This window comes from Eschrichtius robustus, chromosome 8, assembly GCF_028021215.1.
Source record: "Eschrichtius robustus isolate mEscRob2 chromosome 8, mEscRob2.pri, whole genome shotgun sequence".
In the NCBI taxonomy this organism is placed as follows: domain Eukaryota; kingdom Metazoa; phylum Chordata; class Mammalia; order Artiodactyla; family Eschrichtiidae; genus Eschrichtius; species Eschrichtius robustus.
The window spans coordinates 25960137-25977794 of record NC_090831.1 but is presented as its reverse complement, the minus strand read 5'-3'; the positions used below and the strand labels follow the sequence as shown (position 1 = coordinate 25977794).

The 17658-nt window shown below is 35.2% G+C and overlaps 1 protein-coding gene across 4 annotated transcripts in view; it reads left to right on the top strand.

The window, feature by feature from the left end:
- The window catches only part of CACNA2D1 (calcium voltage-gated channel auxiliary subunit alpha2delta 1), a 500765-nt gene that overhangs the window by 403632 nt on the left and 79475 nt on the right, over positions 1-17658 (top strand). For all 4 annotated transcript variants that reach the window (XM_068550454.1, XM_068550455.1, XM_068550456.1 and 1 more), the window contains 2 exons: positions 6276-6434; positions 11267-11371. In XM_068550454.1, the coding sequence (XP_068406555.1) occupies positions 6276-6434; positions 11267-11371 (264 nt within the window). The remainder of the gene's footprint in view (positions 1-6275; positions 6435-11266; positions 11372-17658) is intronic.

Here is a 17658-nt window from a genome sequence, read left to right as displayed (position 1 = left end):
GGAATTCAAGTAATTATTGAATATTGAAATATTATTTTAAATTACAGTTTAGCAAATAAAAATGTTGTGTGTCTGAGAGTGAAGTGAGACTCTCCCACATATTTAAATTGGCTCAATATATCTGGAAAGTAATTTGGCAATAGATAAAAACCTTAAAATCATTCTTAACTAGGAATATGTACATATGCATGTGGGTAAATGCTTATAAGCTATTTTCTCTGGATTTTAGAATGACCATTTTGTTTCTTTATAATATTTCCTAGTTTCCTATGAAAAATGGGAAAATCAAAATAAATAACAAGTATTTTAGTAGGAATAAAGCAACCAAGATTTTGAAGATCACAGCCTCTGTTCACTTTCCTTTTATTTTCCTTCATTGCCATCTGGTGTCCAAAATGTAGATCGCTTCTGATACCACAATTCGTAACTACTGCCTGATATGCAAAATTGTTTGCAGTTTATTTAACTTAGATAATCCATTTAAATTACTTTATATAATATAAATTTGTTATATAAATTATTTACAGTAGTTAATTATGTCAAGTAGTTTACTTATATTTTATAATTTAAAAAAATACCCATGTTCCAAAGCAGGCCAGTCTGAATTTGAGTTGTTGTTGCTGATCATCTACACAGCGTGAGCCCATAATTTTACACTGTATTTCTTTTTCATGGCAAAAACAAAAAATAGAGTTTGAAATACATGGATGAGGTGAGGGGGTGGAAATTAAGGACATACTGAGTGGTCAGACAAAGATTAAATGGGCCACTTTTTCTCTGCAGTTCCAAGTGGAAGAACATCACCTTTGGATTTATTTTGCCTTTAATTCTTCAACAGTCTAGGGGAAAACTACTTGAGCCCACCAACCTCTTCAGTGGGAGCCTTGGTACTCCATGAAGGTGTATTATAGGTGCCATTTCTAGACAAGGTTGCTTTTCAGGAACTTGATGCTTCTTTGACTTGTGTATATCAAGGCAATGTCAGCATTTCAGCATTTGTATCTCAGGTTAATCCAATGAGCAGCAGAGCCTCCTCTCTCAGAAATATTTTGTGGATGATTTCTTATTTGGCACAGGACATCAGAACAAAAAATAGACCTTGCCTTTACAAAACCAAGAGTTTAAGTTATTTCATTTGAGAAATTAACAATTTGTTTGGGTCTTAAATTATCTTTTAATTTGATATGTGTACTTGATTGTGATATTTAATAGGAAGGTTCATTGGAAGCATTGAAATTTACTGTTCATGGTTATTCCCAGAGACTGTTTCAAGAACTAAATTAATGTTTGAAGGCCACTTGTACCATCCCAGTAGTGAACTTTATTTAAGGGTCACTAAAGCTGATATTGTTTATATGAATCTTTCTCATGAATCTAGGAATCTATTCTTATTTCTTATGAAGTATACTAATGTTCTTACTAAAATAATTTTTAAAACAATAGAGGTGCAGTTGATTTAACATTTACTGTGTGCCGGGCTCCATGCTAGGTGTTCTGCATACATCTTCATTTGGATATTTTAATAGTGTCTTTTTGGACAGAGTATTTATATTTTTAAATGTACAAATTTAACAAGATATTGCAGAACTAAAATACAGGTTCTATACTTAGAAGCCTTTAGCTAAATTATTGATCAGTATATGTGCACTGTCTTCTAATTTTCTTAAACTCCATACATTCATTCAGTAAATATTTATTTTTTATGTTTATTGTACACCAATTATATGGATACCTATTAATATGTCAAGTACAGTGGTGGGATGGCTATTTTCTTTTTTGGCCATGGCTTTTAATCCAGTCAAAGAGTCTATAAGGATATCACACAAAGAAATATAGAATTATGACTGTGATGTAGTCCATAAAAAAGATATATCTAGGCCTATGAAACTTTTAATGGGGTGATTTGACCTAGTCAGGGAAGATCATGAAAGCCTTTTATAAGGAAAGAATGTTGAGGTAAGTGGGACAACAAGTGTTGTAGGCGGAAGGAGCAGGGTATGTGGAAGAGGAAAACAAAAGAATGTTCAAATGCTGGGGCAGAGATAGAAATCCCTCCTCATTGCTACCCCAGATGCTCACGTTAACCCACACACCTTCCTGTCTCAGCGTTCTAGCAGAGATTTTTCTCAGCATTTCTGATAAGGGACCTACTTGGTTGAATTTTCTGGGATTGGGAAAGGAATGAGTGTGACGTTAGTTTGGATTTGGGGCGCTGTAAGATTAGTTAAGTATACATATTTAAAAGAAGTATTTTCTTAAGAGACTACAAAAGCAGGACTCCTTAAATCTATTTTCAGTCACCATGTAGTATTTCAAAGCTTTATAATGCTATATTATTAGAGTTTTGCCCTAAGTGGTGGTTAATGTATTAAATATGTGGTTTATAAATTACAGTCTGGACACATGTCACCAAAGACTGTAATTTCAGTTCGTGAAAGTAAATCTGTTCTTTTTTTTTTTTTTTTCTATTCTAAAAGCAAGTGAGTCTAAGATGTCTGTGAAATATATACTTACCTAAGTCAGAACTTTTCACATTTCTCATTCCTTTCTTAGAGAATAAGATTTGCCATAGGGACTTATACTTTGTGAGTTATTCCTCTCTCTGCATTATTTATGAGTTTTGTTATGAGTATAATTGTAGTATTTCTGTTATACACCGCTGAATTTGTATTTAATGAATTGAATTTACATTTAATCAGTTTGTGTTAAAGTGACTTAATGAGATGCTTCACTCTTCTGTGTTAAAAGCAGGTTAAGGCCAACCGAAAGACTCCGGGCAATACATGATTCAGTGTTCATTTTCTGCATAACTTGTAATTTTATCAAGTTTCATGATTTAATTAAATCACATAATAACATTTCCTGTGATCATTTCTAATGATTCTTTAAGGTCGGATGTTTTACCGTTAATGTATTGGAAATCTATTTTTTATTTTTACTTTATTTTTTTACTTTCTAACACGGGAATTCTCACATTCTTTTGCTTTCAAAACAGAATGTGTAGCTTAAGATTGTGTCAGATTATCAAATAATGGGGGGGAAAAGGCAGTGGGATTCGGATCTGGAGATACTGACTTTTCAATGTTTGACTTTATTGAAAACAAGTATATTGGAGCTTTGTTCTCATATATATGACGTACCCAAAAGTAGTGTTCAAAGTAAAAGTGAGAAAGAACTCAAAATTTATCTTTGCAAGACATTTTGCTTCCTGTTTTATCTATACTCTCTCCAAACCTTCCACCTCCTGTTTTACTTTATCCTGATGACCTTGCTTCATGGTCCACTGGAGACAAAAGCCACAGGCAATAATATCATTTCCCCACACCAAATCTCTGTACACCCAGCGGCGGGACTCAGCCCTCGCTCTTCTTTCCCAGAACAATGAAGTGGATACATGGTTTCTTACAGGCTTGTTCCTCTGGGAGCCTCTGTATCCCATCCTTCCCCATCTTCACAAGAGCTTCGTTTTTCACCTCTGTTCTGTTGCCTGCACCGTTTTCTTCCTTCTCTCTTCAAGATAAGTCCTCTCTTGCTCTAGTGACCCTTCACTTTAAAGAAGCCTCTCCTCGACCCCAGTCCACCCCTTCAGGGACCACCCTGTTCATTCTCTGCCTCCCAGCCGAGGTGCTCTGAAGACTTGCCTCTGCACGGGCTAATCCCTCCCATTGTTCGGCGCGCCCCCCCGGCCCCCCCGACCTCCAGACGCTGCCTGTGTAACGCGGATGAGCGCGGTGGGTGCTTTTAAGTCCTCATCTTTCCTGTCTCTGCCCTGCAGTGTGTTCTTCTTGAGACTGTTTTCCTCTCATCATCTAAGACAGTCCAGTCTCCTGACTTCCTTCCTGCCTCCAGGGGATCTTACTCCTGCTCACTTTTCTCAGGGACCCCTCCTCTGCCTTCACTTTTATTCGCATGGTGTTAAACCAGATTTCTCTGCTGAAGCTTCCCGTGTTTTTTATATTTAATCAAGACTTCTTCTGAGCCTCTTGCTTTCAACGTTATGATTTCTTGACATCTTCATTTGCGTATCTCACATACTGAAATCTCACCCGCACTCGAACTGTGTGCTTCTCTCCCCTAATCCTCAAGTGTCCCTGAACCCATCCCTCCTCCGGCCACGCAGATGCCCATGTCAGAATTCTCTTCTTACTCAACGCAGACCCAGTGCACCATCACAGGCTAGTGATTCTTTCTCCAAAATAGGTTTTGAACCCCTCTTTTCGGACCATCTCCGTGAATAACAAAGCCACTTTGTCTGTTCAGCTGGGTTACCGCAATAGCCTCCTAATTATTTTCCATCCTTTGAATTTTGCTCACCTTACATCCAATTCCTAAGCGAGCTGTTAAAGTTCTAGATTAAATTATTTTGCATTTGGCTTAAAACCTTTCGTGACTGGCCGTTTGACAGAGAATACATGCCTAATTGTTTAGCATTTCCATTAGACCCTGCCTCCGTCCCTGAGCTTATTTTATGTCATTAGTCCTCATATGAAACTGAGCTAAACTCTCCATCTTTGTTTCCCTAAGAGGCTTCTTTTCTTTTTGTCACATCAGGGCCTTTTTACGTGTTGTTCTATCTGCCTGGAATGTTCTTCCTCCATAGTCTTCAAGGAAACATTTCTGTGGAATCACAGGAAATGCCATTTCTTAGGGAATTTTCCCCCCAACTTCTTACAGTCCGAATCAGAACCCATTCTCCAGATATTATCTCTTAGAAATGAGGATTATATTGCTTTACATAACTCATCATGATTTATTGTAGTATGCTGAGAGGCACTGCGGGAGTGGTTAAAGTCCCAGACTCTTGCTACAGTGCTAGTCTGAATCCTGACTCTCTGTTACTTATTTGTTACGTGACTATGGACAAGTCATTTAACTATGCTTAAGGTTTCTCATGGGTAATAATACTACTTACTTGCAGCGCATTTCCAAAGAGGAAATGATTAGTATTTGTAGAGCAAATAGTCAATGCAGCACAAAGTAAACACGTATAAGTGCTTACATACATGTATATATGTGTGTGCATAACTTCCCTCATGTCTGAAGGCACAGAGCTCTCACCTACCACAACTCTGCACATATAACAGGCCGCCAATGAATATTTGCTTAACGGATTGATGAATTGTACAGTGTACCTTATCACTAGGCTTCAGGGATCTTCAGAGAAAAAAGAATGATGCATTATATTTACGAGAATAGATAATCACTTATGTAAAAATATATTTTGGCTTGTGATCCGCCTATTAAAATCGTTATGTGCTTTTGATCTGAGAATGTCTTCAACATTTGATCTGGCCAGCCCCTTTCCTCTTAGCAAGTATGTTTTTATTATCATTCTCATTTTGCAGATGTGACAGTCTAGGCCCCAGGAGCCTAAGGGGCTTGTACACATAGCAGAGTTAATAAATGATAGGACGATCCCATTCATTTTAGCGCCCTGATCTTCTTGCTGGAGTCCTATTCTTATCTTTTTGGAAATATCCAGTGAACTGTGTGAATACTTTTTATACGGTTGCTGAAATTACTTTGGTGATCATTCTTAAATTTTCAATTTGGGGCAGATATTATTGGAGTTTGTTTCCTCCTCCTACAGACTCTTTGTTGTTCAGGCCCTTGTCACTCACAGCAGTAACTCTGCCATGACCTGCTTGCCCTTTTCTTGCCTCTGTGATTCCACTGCATTCCCTATATAACCTCCAGAGTGATAGTTCTGAAAGACCACTCGTTGTTCTTGAGTCTTTCAGATTACTTTCCTGTTTTAACCCCCATGGAAAGACTACCATCAAATTTCAAATTTACTAAACGTCTGTTCCTGTCATTCTGTGTACCACTTTTCCATTTAGCGTTTCCTCATGCGAGGCAAGTAAAATGCTCAGTTTCTCCCTGTATTCTGTGCAGGCATCATCATATCATTTCTGCATTCTGAATATATTTCATTGTTTGTTGAGAGTTCTGTGGGTTTTTTTTTTGAATCTAAATGCTCATAAAATTTGAGAGCTGGGAGGGACCTCACATAACTCAAATCCCAAATTTATAATCAGGGAAACCAAGCTAGGTTCAGGAAAGTGTCAATAAGCGACAGGCTAATACAGTAGGGGTTGGGGCGTGGATGAAAATTACTGTTTGATCTTTAGTGCACTTCTGTTACCAACCTACTCACTTTTCTTTTTGAAAGAGAAAGCAATGCAGAAGGATTGAGAAGTATAACACAAATTCAGTAAAAGTTACATGATTGATTTTAATGTTGGTTTATGCATTTACCTTTTTATCTTTTGCAGTTTAACAGCAATGCGCAGGATGTAAGCTGTTTTCAGCACCTCGTCCAAGCAAATGTAAGAAATAAGAAAGTGCTGAAAGATGCAGTGAATAATATCACAGCGAAAGGAATCACAGATTATAAGAAGGGCTTTAGTTTTGCTTTTGAACAGCTGCTTAATGTAAGTATTAATACTACCCCCTTTTGTCTTTTATTATTGAATTGTAGGATCTGAGTTTCAATATCCTGGTAGTTACAGTTCTGTAGGGTTAGATAACGGTTCTGTTTTTCATTCGTTTAGAAAGCAGATGTGTCTAGGAAGTAGAAATGTTTGAACTTTTTTTATTTTTAAATCCAAAATTCAGAAGGTATACAAAATGTAGATTTTCTTTTTCTTTTAGATCTTTTCTTCTACCCTCTTTTTTCAAACTATGTTTAAAAAATACATTTGTAAGGTAATTATTTAATTTAATTTTGAAGAAGCACTGGAAACTTAGTTGGCACATTTAGAATATCATCTCTTTTGTCTTATCTCAATTAGTACTGTATTTATTTGGAAACTCGTGCTCTCAATCATCAAATGGTTTCTGGAAATATTTCAGTTTTAAACATCTAGTTTGAGTCTTCAGGTTGTTCCTAAATGTACAGAAAGGTCCAAATGGTTAACATCAAGGTAGACAGGAAGAGCAGAAATTCCTTCCAAAGAGAAAATTCCCTTGAATGAATCATCGATGTCTATAGTTAGGCTTTTAGACTCTGGCACACCTACTCCCTGTCCCATATCATAACAATATTATAACATGAATCTCACACTGCGGACTAGTATTTTCACATGGCCATGTTGTCTGTTTCATTTGAACTATTTGAAAGCAAGAGCTATCATTCAGGTTTGTATCTCTTCTGAAGCAATATTATTGCAATGGTTCAGAGTATGGACCTAACATCTCTCTGCCTTGGTTTCCTAACTGGGGTTGTGTAAAGAATGTCCACAGACTCTGTGGACATAACAAACCACATAGAAAAGCACATGAGACTGTAGGCTGTTGAGTTGGTGTTATAATTAATTAATGACTAGCATGTGGCTGGGACAGAATCAGCACATAATTCCTATCATATTTGCTGAGTCACTAAATAAGCCCTTATATTTGGTCTTTTCTGCAAACTTGATTTCATTGTTCCCGAAGTAAATCTTCTAAACAGTTTTCAAGATCTCTGATTGGGTGATGACTCGTTGATTTGTTCATTCAGCCAATATTTATTGAGTGCCTCACAATTTATCCTGTCACAGTGCTATTGCTGAAATTCCAGACATAAACAAAACCATTTGCTCTCAAGAAGGTCGAGCATAACATGCTAAATCATCATTTCTCATATAACGTGTTAGTGCTGTTACAGGGTATTCACGGTGTGTTTGCTCGGAGCAGCTTGGGGAAGGGGGCTCAGCTTACCCAAAGGAGGTCAGAAAATTGTTGCACTTCCTTGAAAACAGGATTTTGAAGAATGAGTTGAATCTAGGTAGGTGGTGAGGGAGATAAAATGAACAGCATCGACAAAGGCACAGAAGCATGGGGTGTCATGCACATTGAAAGAATTGCAGGTGGATTGGTATGGCTGGGCCATAAGCAGTAGTGGAGAGGTGATGGAAATGGAAAGACCATGAGCTGCCTTTAAATGAAGTGTGTAGGGGCAAATGAAAAGTTTGTGGTAGGAGAATGACATGGTCTGACGAGTGTTCTACGTTAAGAAGCTATTGTAGAAATCCTGGTGTTGGACTAGACGTGCGGAGATGTTAAGGCGAGTGACCTGATTGGGTGGGTAGGAGGGGTCCTGGGAGGGGGAGGGGGTGATTCCAAGTTCTCTGAACTGGAAAACTAGGTGGATGGTGGCACAGGAGTCTACAAAGAGGGAATGTGAGAGTAGAATTTTCAGTTATTTGGAGTTTGAGGTAGTGATATTTTTTTTAGATACCATTAGATAAGCAAGTAAGGAGTTAGAAAAGCAAAGAAGTTCCACTCTACAGTTTTCAGGGGAAATGAACTTTGGTAAAATGCATATGATTATTAAATAATGTATGTTTATTAATAAAAAAATAAAAACTCAAAACTTTGAAATTCAAGCATAATTGATCGAGTGGGATATAGTCTTTCTGTAGTAAAGGAATGTGAAAGGTTTTTATATTAACTTTTTTCTCTTGAGTCAATAATCAAGTTTTCTAGATCTTGGCATTTTAATTATTCCTCTTAAAGTTGTTAACTGGCCTCACTCATTCCCTCCTATTCAGGTTTCCGTTGTGAAATGATGAGGAGGAGTCTCAAGCCTAATGTACTATTTCAGAGGCAGTCATGTAGAGGGGCCACGTTACCTCCCACGTTCATTATTAGTTGCTGATAAAATATGATCTAACTCCTGTTGGCCTCTCCCACTGCCTTTACCAAAGTTGTAAATGATTTTTAATATGTCCTCCATAGTAAACCTCATGTGTTTTGCTTTCCACATGTCCCTTAGATATTGCAATTCTTCATTTTAACATAATTTTCCCAAATGCCATGGCTTGCCTTATTCAGCTGAAGCATGTTCTGTTACCTCTTTCAGACACTTCTAGTCTTTTTCTCATCATGCAATGCCATTCCTTCTCTTTTGTTTGTCCCAGCCAGGTTTACCCTTAAGATCACTGAACCAAGTGTCAAACAGAATTAGACATTAAGATTTGAATTAGTCTTCAGTTAGCATTTCATAAAATACTGACAAATATATTGAGATGCATTTTTCCAAAAAAATTTTATTGAGTGCATATGATAGATGCTGTGCTACATACTGGCCACACAGAGATACAACAGTGTGTCATGAAATACCATATTAAAGTAGATTACCAGCTCTAGCTGTTGTATTTTTATTGACATAATCAATTTCTTTCCTTTGCTTAGTTCCTTCCAAGCCAGTTACGTATACTTGTTGTGACTGTGTGATTCTTTAGATAGCTGCAAACCCAATGAAAAATTGCTGAGATAGACTCTGCTTTCCCACAAGTCCTGAGGAAGAATGATGTTGAAAACACAACATTTCTGCGTTCCTCTTTTTTGTGGGTGTCTTACGAAAGATCAGCAAGACTCAATGTGCTAAAAGTAACTTTGATACTTGTATTTAGTGATAATAATAATAATAATACCTCCACTACTTCAAAAAATGAAACCAAGTTCTGTTCTAAAAACTTTATCACTTTTCTGAGACAGTCCTTTAGGTAAATATTATTTTGCCCATTTTACATACGCAAATAGAAAACACAGGTCATCAGAGAAACTAATTTTAGTTTAAGGGACTTCAGCATCTTTCACAAAATTATTTTGATGATAAAATATGTAAATTTTTGTATGGTCATATTTTCAGATAATTATCTTCAAAAATAAGAATGGTGCTTGAATGTGATAAATTGTATTAGTTAATACTTGAGTTTTCACAATGCTTGGTTAAAAGCCTTAACTCCCCATGGTCTAATGGCCTAGTCAACGGGGTAAGAATATATGAAACAGGATCTTTTCATCAGTAAAGCAAAATGTTGTCTTCATTAACTTTTCCACAGGAAATGGGATTTACCTTTTTTGACAAATAGGAATAGGGACCTTCAATAAGCTTAAATACTATGGGAGAATTAGTGATTTTTTAAAAAATGTATTAGTCACTGAAAGACCAAGACTGTGCTGTCCAGTGTGATAACCGTGATCACAAGTGGGTGTTGCACACTTGAAATGTGCCTGGTCTGAACTGAGATGTGTTACAAGTACACACTGAAATTTTAGTACTTACTATGAAAGAAAAAAAGTATAGTATCTCAATAACTTTTATATTGATTTGATGTTGAATTGATAACATTTTTGAACGACTGAGTTAAATATGTTATTAGAATTTCAGATATTTCTTTTTACTTTCTTTAATGTGGCCATTAGAGGTTTAAAATTACAGATTAGGCTCACATTGTATCTCCTTTGAATATTGCTGAACTAGAAGGTTGACATTTTCGAAGAAGCTGAGCATTCATAAATTAGTGTGAATCTTTTGTTCTCAACACTTTCACAAACACATTTCACAACAGTAGAAAGGCTGAGATGATAATTTCAGACCTCAAAGAAATACAGCTTTCTAAATTAATTGTGCATTTTTCATGGTCCTTTGATGCTAATCCATTGTTTACCTAAATCCACCTCTTTGGGGACCTTAAAGAAAGTGTAAGAAAGGATTTACCACTGGAATTGAGTCTTTCAGGATTAGAATATGTGTGGCTGCTTGCGAGCAGATAGGAGAATATTCTGGAAGTAGGTGTCGACATTTACAAAGATATGAAAGAGCACTGGGCATTAGGGATCAACACTGTAATTTCAGAAATGTAAAGTGAATAAAGTAAGATGAAGGAGGGAAGAGAGGAACAAATGTTTGTGAATAGATTGAAACTATATGTGAAAAGTTATGCACATTTTATTAATATTATTTCTTTGTTTCTGGTGTGAATTATAGGGGGTATAAAATTGACATCATGGCCATTAATTAATTTAAAACCCATTTATTAATTAACCACTGAGAGGTTATTATGTGCTAGGCATTCATCTAGGCAAGGAAACAACACTGAACAAAAACGACACAAGTTTATGCCCTTTTGGCATTTAACATTCTATTGGGAGAAGCCAATAATAAAAAGACAAATAAAATATATACTACATGTAAACAAATGTGAAATGCTATGGAGAAAAATACAGCCTGGGAGGGGAAAGTTGTCAGGAAAGTCCTCACTGGTAAGGTGACATTTGATCAGAAGCCTGAAGGAAGGGAGACCCGTGGGTGTTGGGAATGAGGCAGAGCCCCTGTGTAGGGATGCGTAGGCCTGGCTTGATCCAGGAACCGGTTCTTAGAATTGACTTATTGAGCAGATACTTCAGTCATTACTTGCAACCTGTGCATGCTCTTTCCATATTGCTTTTATACCCCCTACCTTTTATTATGAATGATATACATTTTTTTTAACAGTATAATGTGTCTAGAGCCAACTGCAATAAGATTATCATGTTGTTCACGGATGGAGGAGAAGAGAGAGCTCAGGAGATATTTACCAAATACAACAAAGACAAAAAAGTGAGTGTAATTTTTCCAATGTTTTAAATTTAATAGTAATTTAGGTGGTTTTTAAAGAGAGAGTGGTGGGGGTGGTGAGGGAAGACATTTTTGGTTAAAACATTAGTGTGCTGATTATAAAGTCATACAGATGGATTATAAGCTAATCACTGAATTAAATGTTAGATATCTTCTGTGAGATTCATAAGTACCTTATGACTAATTCATTAATAAAATAATTTGAACTTATAGAAGCCTATATAGGAATATATTTGTTTCTTTGTTTGTTCTACTGCAGAAGAAAGTATTGTAGAAAGACCTGTTTTGAAAGTTCACCCATGTGGCTGAACCTACTGATAGTGTGGAAAATATCAAATGTAACTATTTTTTCTGGCACTGCTACTATCAGCTTATTTCAATTTTCTGACTGACTCTCCATATTTTATAAAAGAACAATGATTCTCAACTTGGTTTCTTAAAATGCTAAGGATCCATAAATAAATAATGAAAAATTATAACCTATATCTTGTGTTTCCAAAATTTCAGCAGAAATTGTATGTTTCACAAGGGGACTCTTAAGGGTAAAATGCCAATTTGCTCTGCTTTTAATTGAAATTTTTACCATTTTGAGAGGTGTGACTCGTCATTAACTCTAATGAATTGTTTTATATGCGTCTGAGGAATTAAAAAGAGAAAAAAATGTATATTAATACATTTAGGTAAATATACGTAAGTTATATATTTTGGCAGGCAAAATATTGTGAATAATGGGGTAGAGTATTAATGGAAAAATCTGGGACACTTTGAAACACCCTTAGGTACTTCAAAAATGATTCAAGTTGAAAACATAGACATATTGGGCTGGCCAAAAAGTTCGTTCAGTTTTAAGTAAAAATAAAAGACACGTTTTTCATTTTCACTAGGAACTTTATTGAACAACATATTCATTAACCGAGCGACCTTTTTGGCCAACCCAATACATATAACTTCAAATTATTCACAAAATTTTTTAATACTCAACTCTTTGATATTGCATATGCTATTAAAGTATAATGTCATATGACATAAGTTTAATGCAGGGGTTAAGTTTTTTTAAAACACCTGGTGACTTTGATTATACAGAAGAGCCATTCCTTTTGCAAAAGTTGATAAATGGACTGAACTGTTAATAGACTGAATATTTTCAAATGGTAACTTGATTTTGTGAATATTTGTTTAAAAAACATCAGTAGAATGAAAAGTAATGGGAAGATACAGATGTATTAATCTAAGATGTAGTGTGCATTACTTACTTTCTTTAGTAACTGCTACTTATTGTTCAGAATCCTGGGCAATCATCACCCCCTGAAGGATGTTCCTGACACTTTCCTCCCACTTCAGGCTCGTGCTCTGATCCCATATAGCACAGTGTATTCAGCCCTACGCGTCCCTCACACTGTATTCTACCCACAAAATCTCTTCTCTGTTCCCTCTCTAGATGACAAGGTCCTACAAGACTGGGCCTTTGTATTGTTTAACTTTGAACTCTCAGCATCCTGCAGAGAGCACAGATTCAGAGATAGTTCTCAATACGTGGCAATAAGTAACTTGAGTATGTCTAACAAAAGTTGGAGGCATGATTTCTGTTATAGAACAAATTCATAATTGTAAAACATAACCTGGAGTAAGGACTATTTTGCTTATTTAAATATTCTCAATAATGTAACATTACCATGTTTTGAAGAACTCAAATGTAATAAAATAAATTTAGCCCAAATTGAACTCTATTAATATAATACATTTATCTCAATATTCTACTAATTAATCATACACTGATAATTTGGAAGAGACTTCTTAGTGTCTTATAGTCATAATTTCAAGTATATTTTATTATTTTGTGATAGAGGTATATAAGGGCAAGCCCCACTACTTTTCATTTTTTAGTGAATATAAGTTTAGATAAATCTTTTCTTTAATTTTGATATCATCTGAACCAACCAGCAGGAATATCATTCACCTCTGGATATTTTTCTTCAAAAAGGAAGTTTCTTAAACAAATATGGCAATGAATGTTACAATCTATATCATAATTTGTGCCTAAGATATATTCTGATTTCAAGGAGTAGAAAAAAACTTTAACAGGTTTAAATAAAAGAATTTAAATGTATAAAAAGAGAAGAAATTTTCATCCAAACTTTTTTTCTTTCTCTCCCCGAACTCTGTTTGTATATAGAATTAACACAATAATATGTCTTGGAGGCATATCATAAGTTTATGTTTTTCCTTTTTTTAAAATATAATAGGTTTTATGCCGTAAGGAAAACAATTGTATTCTACCCTCTGTTTTCACAAATTGTTCAGTTGATTGAATATATGAAGAATTAACTAGTTGAAAATCATTTTTCTATGTATATATCCTAAAAATGTCCGATCTAAATATTATTATCTTGAACCACTGCTTCTCATCCCGTTCACCTTTTATAGAACTCCACGTTTTAAACAAAGGCATTTTGCAACATGCTAAATAAACCACATAAGAAATTATTCATATTGAATTCATTTTTGTAAAACTGATGAATCTAATCTTACTCAACAATCTCGCTGTTTGCCTGTGAATGTTGCTGTGCTTTAAGGACACACACTTCTCCTAAGGACATATAATTTTTGTGAATTCCAAAGCAACTTTGACAATTAAGTAGTCAGTGCTTAGTTTCTGTGATTTTAAAATAAATGTATGATTAGCTAAGAAAAGTTAAGATGTCCTTGGAATTAGATACTACATTTTTTATGTGAGTCTAATTTCAGTGGTGTAGCAAAGTTCTGTGATACACACTCATACATGTATACGTACTTACATACATAGATATATGCACACATATTTATATCTGTTTTAAATGGACATTCCTTCTGTCCATCGTATCTCCAGGAACAAGGGACCATGTGTGTAACTTTGGCTTAGCTCTCTTATGTAAAGTTCAATGAGTAAATTCCGACAGGTAGTTGAGAAGTGCTTAAGGCATGAGGACGTAGAAATCTGAACATAAACTAATTTTTCTAAAATCTTCACAAATTTGCTAAGAAATACTAGGAAAAAAATAAGACAGTCAATTCTGGGTGAAGCTGTGCACACACACATATGTGCATGCATACATTTTGTTGTTTTAAAGATGGAAGAGCCAAATCATTATTATATGTTAAGGTTAGTAAAGGGATACCCAGACAAGAAAGCTTATAGTTACAAAACAGAGAAAGGATAATTGATGGAGACCCTTGAAAGAGGAGGGATTGAGAGAGATACAGAGCACAGATATCGAATTGGACAAGTAGGAATTATATTTCTGGAAACATTGTTGTACCACATTTCATATGCACTTTATTTCAAGTTCAATGGCTTTTCGAATTTCCTAATGTGGGAAAACCACATTAAACACAAAATTTGTCTCTTGGTATTTGTATGTTCTGTGTCCACTAACAGTGAAAACAGATGATGGCAGACAACCACTTTTAATTCACTTATATTTTTGAGTGTATTTGTACTTTGTCAAGACATTTACATAGTTAATTGTTTATGCCAAGGGTGTACGTGTGCAAATAGTGTGTAAATGTACCTACTAAAAACAGTGTGTATATGTATAAGAGAGGTTTTTTCTACCATCTTCAAACATGGCTTCAAAGGGTTTTGGGTGAATTGTCAAACCGTTTCTAACTTTCCCTCCTTATTCAGACTTTTCTTATACCTTCCATTCATCCACCCAGTCTGAGAGATTTGCTGCCACAGACACTGATATGGAAGATCATTGTCTATCTTTGTCATCTAAGGATGGGTATGGGTATGACAGACCAATTCTTTACCTGCAAAATTCATATATTACATAATAAGTTTATCAACTCAGAACTTCACTAGACACATTATCTTTCAAATGGCTGATGTATAAAACTGAATTTGATAGAGTTAGTAAAATAAAAACTTTCAATACTTTAAAAAATTTTTTATTCGATTATAACTTTATTTTAAAGCATGCTCTTCAAGATAGAAGTTCAGTTGTAGCTTAAAAATGTCAAAATTACAAAGTCACAAAGTTTGGAGAGCTTTTTAAGAAAAAAAATCTGAAAACCACTCTTTGAATCCTACTTTCTCCCCAAGCCTCTTGCTTGACATTAATGTGGCTGCTGAATGATTCATTTAAAGTCATTTTTCATCCAGATGACATTAGAAATCATTCAGAGCAACCCAGGTAGGTGTGATGAGGTACATCCAGAGAGCTGATGAATGAGGCTGCAGATATACAGCACAATTTAATGAGGCCAAAAGGTTTAAGAATTAGAACAAAATGTTTGGGTTCTTTTGAAATGTATTACTCTTGGGAATTAATCTACCTGATTATAGATAGGTACAGTTTAAAACTGAGTCCATGGTAATCTCCTCACACAGCTGTTCCACATTAAAATGCATTCACTTTCTAATCTTTACCTGCAACTATGCCATTCCTTAGGGCTCACCCATGTGTACGAGACTTCCTTAAAAATGGTGCCAAAACCAAAATGAACTCTTATCGTAGAGTGCAAACAAATGAATAAAGGAAAGTAAAACCAGACACAGAGTTGAAAGATAATTCCCAGACCTAGGAAAATTAAAGATATTTGATCTTCTGTATAATAGCAAAGGGATTTTGGTTAGCAGTACACACCTAAGATTGTCTAGCCAGCTAGAAAATAGTTCTCGGACTCTTAGGTTAATTCTCAGAATTAATCAAAAATAAAAAGGCATTCAAAATCTATAAAATGAAAATTTCAAAATAACTAGTAAATCGAAAGAGAAGAACAAATGGGAAAAAAGCATATGTTAGATGTGGAATAATTTTTAAAATAAAGAATGCATAGCTTAAGTTATAATTGCCTGACAATAGATGCATTATTTTTTTTAATTCTTTAAAAAATGATTGGCAGTCTTTTCTATTCTTTTGTCAGATCCAAAATAGAGAGAAATAATTTATAGGCTACAAAAATCTAAATCAAATCCCAAATGGCTGAATCTGCATATGTGTTTTATACAATAAGAGTGAAAACTGTCAATTACTTTTTCAACAGATGGTAGGGAAAATAATTTATGGCAAATAATTCATTGCCTTCTCAATTGTCTCTGCCTGGTTTCTCCATCAGGAAAGAATGAAGCCTTTGGAAGGAATGTTCAAACATGTGATGATGAAGGGCATTCAGACTTGTAGAATATTTAATACTGTTTAACAAATACACTGCTTCTAAAAAGTTTCATTTCATGTATTTTGGCACTTTCAACAGTTTCCAGAAGATTTTTCAGCTTTAGATTAGGAACTGTACCTGTGTTCTAAAAACCAAATATATTACGTATGCTGGACTTACGGTATAGCTGAAAACAATAATTACAAGTAACACTGGCCCAACAGAGAGATGATCAATTTAAAATGCATGTGTGTGTGTGCGTGTGCATGTGTGTATGCGTCCTTCTCGCTGACAGATTTATTTACATTTGCTTTCTTAGAATAAAATTACTGTTGATAATTCATTGCCTAAACTAAGGAAAATATTATCAGGTACATTCTCTTCAGGTCTGAGTAATATTACTTCCATACATTTTACAGAGTCCTTAATTTAGTAGCTAAAACAAATCCAACGAAAAATGAGAATAAGTATTACATTAAGCACAAAATATATTGCAAGACTTAAGCCATAGAGTGCAAAAAATGCACTCGAAATAATTTCTAGGTAGAATTGTGCCACCTAAAATTGGGATTGCCTTTTGTTTGTGTGAAACCATTCTACCAGGAGAGGCACTCTGTTCTGCTTTTTCTGTGGCTGCCTTCTCAGATTGAGAACTCTGCTTGCCGTGTGTCTCTGCGCAGAGGTCTTCCCTGCTCGGTCTTTCTAGTGTGGTCTCCTTTCCCCACACACCTTCTTTTTCATTCTCTATTTCAGCACCATCTTTCCTCTTTGTTTTCTTTCTCCCAGATTACATTTTTTATTATTTTAATTATGTACTTATTCACCTGTTATCTTGAACTCTCCTCTATTAAAAGCTCCATGAACTAGGGGTTGTGTTAGTTTGTAAACCTACCATTGACTCCTTAGACGCTAGCAAGGGCTTGACGCACAGCAGTTGCTAAGTATATTTCCTGAGGATGCCCAGCATAAGTAAATATAAATATGCAATAAATAAGCTCGAAGGTAAACTATAAAACATTCATAAATGTTAAAAAACTCAATAGCTTTGCTCTTTTAAAAGCAAATAATTTAAAACAATTTTTTCCTTATAAGTGGAATGTAGAGTAAAATTTATGTTCCACTCTTGGCTA